The sequence below is a fragment of the Mastacembelus armatus genome, chromosome 21 (genome assembly GCF_900324485.2).
Source record: "Mastacembelus armatus chromosome 21, fMasArm1.2, whole genome shotgun sequence".
Taxonomy (NCBI): Eukaryota; Metazoa; Chordata; class Actinopteri; order Synbranchiformes; family Mastacembelidae; genus Mastacembelus; species Mastacembelus armatus.
In genome coordinates, this window is record NC_046653.1 from 5,664,040 (window position 1) to 5,674,030 (window position 9,991).

Below are 9,991 nucleotides of genomic sequence, written 5' to 3' on the forward strand. Positions count from 1 at the left end.
ATCAAACTGTATTCTCATCATTTGGGGTTTAAACTGGATTTGTGAAAAGGGGAACCTTAGTCCTATATGGCTGAGGAGATGAGGACTCCTCATCGTGGCCCCCTCACCCTGCTTTACATGGGCAATATTTCATGGGCTAACATCGTCTGTATTTAATGTCAGCTAACTTTCAGTTAATTTTTCATGGACATTCAGAGTTGAAACAAAACAAACACAATTTCATTGCCTCACCACATAAAGAAACAACCACAGGATCAGATGGATGTAACAGGGTTTTTGATGAAATGATCAAAATTCCTTAGGAGTTCAGGAAATACAACAAATGTAACTGGCAGAGAAAAACATAAAGAGTGGCCTTCCTTAACTGTGTGGTTTCAGCAGGTGGCACTAAGCAACATCTCTGATTCAATCCATATTTTCCTTACAAGAAAAAAAAAACCTTGTTTTGATCTGTGCATATACTATAATTTAAACAGTGTGTCTAGTGACACAGATTTTCAAACTGGGACATGCTTTTCTTTTCAGTGTGCAGCACAGATAAACATCTCTTCCCATTCACTCCAGGATCCAGATGGGTTGAATTAAGTGATCAAAGCAGAATGTGACCACCATGGTTTTCCGACAAAAAAAAAAAAACCCTCTACAATAAGGTAAACTACACCAAATTTAGATTTTTGAGTCTCCTTAGCAAGTGTCTCTCCTCTACATTAGAGATGCTTCTTTTTGTCCTGGTCTTTGACAGTGTAGCCCTGTTATATAACTTTTAAAAGGCAGATTAATCCCTTTGCTTGGACTGAGCTTGTAAACATTGCTGTGACTGCCTTCACAAAACAAAAAAAAACAGCCCCATGTGGAATCTGAAATGTTTTTACAGCTAAGCATCAAATTGAATTTTAAAAGGATCAGTCTATTACTGAAGCCTCTGAAACGTCTGACTCATTGTCAGCAGTGACCTTGTACCTGAGTTACATCTTGGTCAGTGGCCACAATGAAGCATAAATGCATGAAAGAAGTGTCAATCTCCTCTAACAGATTTGTGAAAATGCGAAAAGCCACGAAGTGTTATCCACACTTATATCTAACATTTTAAATAACTCTCACCCGTACCCCACCCTCAAATAAGCCTACACTCAAAGTCACAAGCCAGGCTATATCCATGGTCAAAGACAAAAGGCGTCTTTCTAGCAAAGGTTTAATGACCTTTCTAAATTCTGGACACTGACACAGTCTAACAGAACTAATGCCGGATGGAACTCCAGAGATGTCGATCACGAATAAGTCGGTTTACTGACTAGAAAATCCAGAGATTAGACATCACAAGGTTCACTGAGTCAACAGAATCTCTGCACAGTTGGCCCATTTATTCCATTGGAGAGTTTCAGTGATCCTAACAGAGGGACCACTCTACAAGCTCTTCACTGCAGAGAAAACAGACTTATTCTTCAAGGGATGAACTTTAATGGATTAGAGTACATAAGGTCTGGGGTTTAAAACAGATGTGTTTTGGGGGTTTCAGCGTTCCTGCATGTTTTCTACAAAAAACTTATGTTTCTGTTATTCATTAAATAACATAAAGTGTAGATTCACATGTATTTTTTCAATGGCAATGTTTAATTTGCATTTTTCTATAACAATGTCTTATAGAAGGATGTCCATGCACATTAAATACTGTACAAAGCACAGTATCATCAAACCCTGAAAAAAACAATGCAAATATGCCGAAAACAATGAGTCACACCTTGTTCTAGTAATAGTGTTGTAGGACTCAAATACTCAGATGAAGTTGTAGAATCACTTCAAACAGAAGCAATTTAAATCAAAAACATTCTGAGTCAAACTAGACACCATGATCATACGTATTTGCTGTAACAAACCGTAATATAGGAATTAAAAAAAACTCTATTTTACTATCTCTAGTAAGCCCACTTAGAGCCAGTTTCCTTTACCTGTCTTTTAAATCCATCATGTGGCTTTCTATGGCAATCATGGTCCTGCTTTGAGAAGGAGAAAACCTGAAGCCAGCTGTGATTCCTAATGTGGTGTCTTATTCAGCTATTAAATGACACAGTTGGGTGTCCCCCTACAGCCATCCCCTTCCCCCATCTCGCCCTGCTCCCTTCAGGCAAAACCTGTGGGGGTGCATGTCAAAGATCACATGACAATAGGGATTCCTGACCCAGCCAGGGACTGGGAATGAATCTGACCTAATTCAACCGTGTCGCAGGCGGCCAAAAGTACTGCTCTTGAGACAGAGTGGCAGGCATTTTCTACCTGGACACACACAGACAGGAGAGTATTTCTAAGAAAATGTCATGTTGTTTGAGTTACTTGCAATAGGTTGTATCCTGTTCAAATATTTTCACCTGCCCTGTTCTACACTGAAGGAAAAGATGAAGTACTTTCAAGATCTGGCTTGCATAAGTGAACCTAAAAAAAACGAGTACTAAGTCAATGTGACATGCAAAGTTCAACTCCCACAAACAATGTACGTTAGTGATCACAGCCCATCAAATGTTAATCAATATCCTCTCAGTTTCCTCTCCATATCATCTGACAGGTACACAGTTCCCCAACATTTAAGAAATTAAAGGCAGGACATTAGTGATTCACAAAGATAAATTATTCAGTTCCTTCATTCACCGGTTCATATCACTTTTCATATCATCTGAACTGCCCCTCAGGGATTAATAAGATAAGACAAGAAAACCTGTATTTGTGCCACAATGGGGAAATTGCATTATTAACAGCAAAGTACACAGCAGAGGGCCAAAAGTAGCAAAGATGTAAGATAAATAAGAAATTAAAAATATTAAAAAATACTTAGTGGCATAAAACTATAAAGCTACAAAAACTATAAGTGTGCACAATATGTGCCTAAGGGTATGTACAGTATATGGACATTGATGGATAAATAAATAAATACCAGGTAAAGTGACTACAGTATATTGCACTGACGAGAGATTTAACAAAGTTTATTATCACATCTCGTATTGTGTGTAAAAGAAAGTTAAGATTTTGGCTTGTGCCTATTTGGACTAACCGGTTGTTACACAGGAAGAAAGGAAAACTAAGCCAAAGCCTCTTTCACAAATAAGATCCAGCCACCACACTACTAAACTACTAACTACTACTAAACTTTGGACCAAATGAAAACCTGTAAACAGTCCCAAAGACCTTCTAAGGATAGAAAAACTGCTGTGTTGTGTCACTGATTTGTAACAATATGTCACCAAAGCATTGCAACCAGCCAAAATGTTGCAGAAAGGCAGACTAATGCGATCCAAGCCAGTGAACAGAGATTTTACAGTTTTAAGACTCTCAATTCCCCTTATCCATATACATAACACATCAGGTTGGTTGGTCCTCTGGAATCATGAGTCTACTACTCCCATACAGAAATCAGGCAGATACACTGATGCGCTACAATACTTCAGTAGGTCCTATTTAACTCATTTAAATCTTGACTTTTGAAGAAAACTTAATTATATAATGAATCTATAATGAAGTGACTAAAATTAAGTTAAAGCATTCCACTGCATTTGTTCTTACCTGTCCACTGCAATGCCGCTGGGCTGACAAGAACAAGAACGCAGCAGACAAGGCGCTTCAGCCACGAAGAACACCTGCAGAGGTGGAGGGTAGGCAAACACAACTCAACACTATCACCTTAGTGAAAGCTGCAAAAAGTTTCAATACGCGTCTAAAAATTACCTCATCTTCGTTTCTTCTTCCCCTAGTACCGAGCGCTGAGGTTACATGGACTAATCGCGGGGACGAGGTGTTCAGAAAGTATTCACAGTTTCTTCGGTCCAGCGCCGCTGCTGCACGCTGCCAGAACAGCTGATGGAGACGCAGCGCTTCGCTGGAGACGAACTACAAGTGGAGAGAGAGAGAGAGAGAGAGCTCAGTGCAGGAACTTCCGCCCGGTCCTAAAAAGGAACTACTACTGTAATCATCATCATCATCATCATCATCATCATCATAATATAGATAAAAGCAAAGGTGAGCCTTTTATATTGTTGTATGTTTCGCTGTATGTTGTATGTTTTCATGTTTTGATTTTTGAATAGTATTTTATTCACAGTTCAGTGTTTTCTTCTTTGTTTCTTTAAAACAGATTGATGTCATCACTAAGGACTCACTTTTTAAAATATGACATCACTATTATCACATAAGTGATTACAGTGTTATTGATCTGTCTCATCATGGGTAGTCAGTTGGTGTATTTGTCAGTAAGAGTCACAATGCTTGACATTAACACCAACCAAGCCCAGCTCATGTGGGTGGATTTCAGCGGTGGTGTGTAACACAGACTATGTATATGGCTCAGTCAACAGACTCACAGTCAACTTTAATTGCATAAAACATCACAACTAAACTGTGACCAGTGAAAAGGCTGAGTGGATAGTGACTTTGGAAAACCACTAGCCACAGTGGCTAGTGAGCAAAATGGTTCATGTTAAGCCCTGTAATTACAGCACTTTTCAAACATTATTATATTGATTAACAACTTTCCAAACTCAGTGTCAACATCCATTTGCATTCCTTTGTGTTTTCTTTCAGTGAAAACGAACACAGTAGGTTTATCACTGTGATCCTTGCACACAGGTATTGTGGCCATAAACACTGGATATTGCATTGGATCCAGAAATAGCTCTGTGAAGGACACATCCCAGCTTTGACCCGCACCTGCAAGGAGTGTCAAACCAAATGAAATGCCACAAATTCTTCTGTTATGCAGTTAAAACACAGTAGATCAACAAGTACCTAGGCCAACTTATAACTCTATGGCTCTATGGCAAACACAGACAAATATACAGAATAATGTACATGACTAATATTAAGTACAAAACAAATATTTCACACAGCTGTGCTAAGGCTTTCGTCTAAATAAGTGAAACCCTAGGACCCTAAGGGGAGCTCCCCACAATAAAATGTTAAAAATTAACTAATATAACAATTATTGTTTCAGACATTAAAAAACAACCTGGTTATATTGGCTAATAAAATGTATCTCATGCAAAGATATTAAGCTAAATCTTTGAGTCAGGTCACTTGTTGACCCATCTTGGATGAAGACAGAAGTGATAACATGCCCGCAGCGTGTGTCTCTTCAGACATACTTCATGCTCCTCTGCTAGCATTGCCTAGGGTGTGTGTGAATAGGTGAAAAACTACAGCATGAGCTGTGTAAACATCAGTTCTCCACTAGCAAATCCTCTGTCATTCATGCAAAGTTTAACACTACCACTACCTTTCCCAGCTGCAGCGGGCTCATAAGAATGGACATGACAAGATAATGACAACATGTAGTTTCAGTGAAGGCTTACAAGAAAGGTAAATACCTACATAGGTCAGACACATTTTGTGGGCAATGTCTAACAAAATCAATTTCATCCAACAAAATTACTGAGTGAATCATTCCATTTAAAAGTTAAAAACAACTTCTGTATAATTGTAATGTATGATCATGCTTGGATCAAACCTACAAGCACATATTGTTTTATAACTTGCTGAGCAACAGTCAGTTTGTTTCTATCTGAAAACATCCTGAAGACAGATCTGGAGAGCTTTAAACAGACTGAACCAAACATATATATCTTAGGTTAACACAATACCATGACACTATGATGATGTGATGTGAAGATGTGCAAAAGAACACAATGTAGCTTGAATAAATAAGGATCTTGTGTAAGCCAACGATAAACAATGAAAAACTCCAGGTCAATATTGATCTTTTTAGTCCCACTCATATCTTAAGATGATGGAAATAATTCAAATTTAACTATTATGGATATTTGCCTTAAAAGGCATGGCTCTGAATTGTGGCACTTACACAAGTTGGCCACCAGAGGGTAGAGTTGGCTTGTTTTTCAAAACCTGCAGTCTCGTAATCGTTTTAGGACGTTAAATGTAAAAACTGTTGAAATTCCTGACAACGAAAAGTAAAAAAGGATGCATCTAAACATAAGCCATGAAATATATAATATCAGGGTAGATGAGGGCTAGAGAACAGTGTCACCTGCTAATGGGGCCCAGTAGATTTATATCAGCGTGACCTGACACTCACTGTGGGGCCCACTAACAGGTCAAAAAGTCATAGAAATGCTTCCCCAACTTTTGACATATATAATTATGCATTGATAACTGACAGTATAAGTCACATTTAACAGTTAATTGATAACTGATAATATCAGACACATTTAACTGTGTATTGAGAACTGATCACTGAGAATCACTTCCTTCTCGATGTACACAAACATGACAGAAGAATCCATATGGCTCTACTACTACTGTCATAGCATCAATAAAACAAACAAAAAAAAAAAATCAGTGATACAGTGGTGCTTTTTACATTTTCATACTACTACTACCTTCCTCATGACTTTGTTGAGTATTTATTATCCTAAGAAAGAGCAGTGGGTTCAGTCCTTCAGCCCTGCGTATTAGACTGCTGTATTAGTCGCTCCATCTCTGGGCCTCCAGGCTACTGTCTGAACATGTCCACAGCTCCATGAATGTCTGCTGTGCTCACATTCCAGTGTCAATGAAAAGAAAGGCAAAATTGTCCAGTAAATGCTATGTTGCAGTGTAACATTACCTTACAGCAGGGTGGTACTCCTTCCACAAAGATTAGGACAGTATATACAATTATGCATCCAAAAGCTTCATGAAAAAATAATTTTACTTACTAGCACTTGACTTAAGCAAAGAGTCACAGTAGTGATATTCTAATTAAATAATAATTATTTTTTAACACCTAATTTTTTGTACCAGCTTTCTCTCTACAGTCACTTCTCCTTTTGAAGGCTCATAACACCCCAAGTGGTACTGATCACTGTCCACTTGAGTTGCAGTGTTTGTTACAGTAGCCGACAAAAGAATGTATCTTTTGGTTTTAAAGTATATACTGTAGGTTAACAAGGTCAACTATAACTTATGTTGGTTAGTAGACAAATCCTTCAATAAGGCTTGACCTCATCTTACCATAAAGGCTTCCTGACTTACAAAGTATGGCGCTTTTGCACTTCCAAGCCTCTATCGGCTTTCAAATAAATGCCTTAATTTTTTCTGAGTATAATTTGTTGACAGCAACATTTCAGTCCTGCTAACCCTTTCCCTATACATACATACCAAAGACTCACAGGTGTGGGTCTTACCCTGTAAGCAATAAATAAAACAGCCTTGACACAGTTGTGATTACTATCCATTTGGTCACAACTTGCAATATATATTGATAAATGGTTGCAAGTGACCCAGAGTCCAGATCCTGAGGGACATAATGAACTGTTGAAACTGTGTTTGTAAGCAGGTGGTTTTGAGAGGTCTTGGCTCACATCCTTTTCCAGTCCAATGATTTACTTATCTTATAATATTAGCTGACAACTTGACACAAATTTGTTTCACCCCAGCTGTAATCCAAATGAGTTCTGTAGGGAAAGGAGACAGAGTAATGTAATATCAATATCAGCAATGCATGGAAATGTTACTTAAGAGATTTCATTTCCCAACCTCTTGTGCTCTAAGTAGGTAATAACAGCCAAATGTATTATGTGAATATGTTACACCATAGAAAAACAATGTTTCGTCATGTTGATTTATTTTTCAGTTGGGGAAATCCGAGTTCTTGTAGCATAATAACACTTTAAGTTGTTTCTCAACTTCTCAGGCACAAAAAAATCATAACCAGCTACAGGGGTCTGAGTTAGATCAGATTACTTCCAACAGCTGAAATCCAGGAGGAGGAACTGTGGGGCTTTGGGGCTGTTAAACAGCTGAAGAGTCACTGCAGGCTGCACTGAGGCCAACTCTCACAATCACACAACAGCCTCACACACCCAACAAACCCAGGCTCTCATGTTGCCCAGTCCTCTCACTACCACAAGGCACAGGATTGGGTACTGCCTACTGGCAGAAAAAAAACGAGCAAGATTAAACTAAAGAATAAAGTTGGTGACTCTCTTTGTTTTTCTCATTTTTATAAACCCCATAAGAGGATAGAACTAACGATGAATTTCAGGATGTTATTGTAATATCTGTGAATCCAGAGCTTGATTTAGCTAATTATTCATCCGTACACCTCCATTTCTGTCCAAGCCCTAATGAAAAAACACCAATGCGACACACTACTTCACTGGGTGACATGTTTCTTCCTCATGACCGTATACATATAATCTCTATTAGCTTCTGACACTGTTATGTGCAGCACTAACAGGGGAAAAGCTAATAAAGATCAGTACACAAAATTCATCACTGGTTTTAGTCCCTGTGTATTATTTGTGCATAAAAACAAAAATAGAAAATCCTTACCCTTTAAATGTAGCACAAAAGAAATTGTGGAGAGCCATAAATACTGTATGTACTGTACATGCTGAGAACAAAGTTTTGTTTACTAAATGCAGCTTAGTGTCAGAATAATTTAATGTTAAAAGGCTAAAACATTACCAAACACTCAAACAATCAGCCATGAAAGAAATTAATCAAAAGATAAGGTAATCTATCTATTCTGATTAATTTAGATTTTGGTTACACTTCAATTTTTACTGATGAGTCAGTAATGATATTCTCACTCATGGATGCAAGTATTAAATTACAACTGTAACTGTAATTTGATTTGATACCATTTTGTGCTACTAAGGATTTGCAAATTAAATCTGGGTTGAACATCAGCTGTTACATGATGTAAGTAGCTTATTTAAAAACCAGCTGGTAAGGATGAGCTTGTGAGCGCCACAATATTTGACAACACCTGGTTTTTCCCAAGTTTTTGCATGGGTTTGCACTGCTCTTCATACTCTCAGACTCATAGGTATATTGGTTTTACCTTTCACCACATGTACCTTGTTCCAGTACCAAACATGGATCAACTCATTTCTAACTCTACAGGCCCTATTTCGCTCATTTTCCAAACTTTACCCTTCAAACTAAACTGACAAGACATCAAGTGGACCTGAATCGTCTACTATTTTAGAAAAAGCGATGTAAAAATGTACAGACATCATCTGCCTGTGTGGGAAAATGACTTGATGCTGATCACTGGTCTTTTTCCTCACTCAGATTTGGGTTATCTATAGAGGTTCCCAATATAACAACCAGTGCTCACAATGTGTAGTGAGCCTCAATCTGCAGGCACCTTTCATTAGCTGGAGAAAGGTAGATCGCATTGACTAACCCATGTCAGTGCAAGGAGATGACCCAATATGGGTTACCAGTATTACTAGTCTGTGTGCAAAAATGTTTTTCAGGTGCTGCAGCAACACTGATGGAATTGTTTTTATGTATTTGATGCATATGAATGTATTTAGTTTTATTGTGGATTTTATTTTGATCAACATTACTGATTAGAGTAGCAGCCACACTGCAGTGCAAGTGCCCAATAGCGTCTGCCCCTGGAAGCTGAACAGAGCAGTGCCTGGTTAGTACTTGGATGGGAGACTAGCTTGGAAGACCAGGGGCCGCTATCCTCAGACACTAAAGTTGCGTCAGGAAAGGCATCTGGTATAAGACTTGTGCCAAATTGTTGCTGCTGTGGTGACCCTGAATGGGAGAGAGCTGAAAGAAGAAGAACTTTACTGATTAGAATTAATGGAAAAAAGCAAAAAAATGTAAATAAGGTATAAAAAAATTCATGTTTAAAATTTAGTATTAATTAATATTTACCAGTTTAAAAAGAATGAGAATGTTTAAATGAGCTACAGTATAATTTCTGTTCCGTTGCTTTCTCACTGTCAGCACATTCAAATACAAGCATAATGTCAATAAATCAAAAGTTGGGAATTTAATGCAGGTGAGCTTTACCTTCTACATATGAATATGTATACTTGTATATATTTGGATAGCTTCAAGTCAGATAAGCAGTCCTGACCACTGACCATGTGAACTATCTTTAGCACCTGCTGGCAAGTGAATGGAAGTGCCTGACTTATCTTCACTGCTGTCATCGAGTAAGTCAGTATTTTTAGGGGACTGCAGCAGCTGCAAAAGCATTTAA

The 9,991-nt window shown here is 38.1% G+C and overlaps 1 protein-coding gene across 1 annotated transcript in view; it reads right to left on the bottom strand.

Moving 5' to 3' along the window:
- col18a1a (collagen type XVIII alpha 1 chain a) overlaps positions 1-3,858 on the bottom strand; it is a 71,036-nt gene extending 67,178 nt beyond the window's left edge. The window contains exons 1-2 of the mRNA XM_026295362.1: positions 3,712-3,858; positions 3,550-3,623 (exon numbers count right to left, since the gene is read on the bottom strand). Coding sequence (XP_026151147.1) covers positions 3,550-3,623; positions 3,712-3,716 — 79 coding nt within the window. The 5' untranslated portion in view covers positions 3,717-3,858. The remainder of the gene's footprint in view (positions 1-3,549; positions 3,624-3,711) is intronic.
- Positions 3,859-9,991: the final 6,133 nt, after the last annotated feature.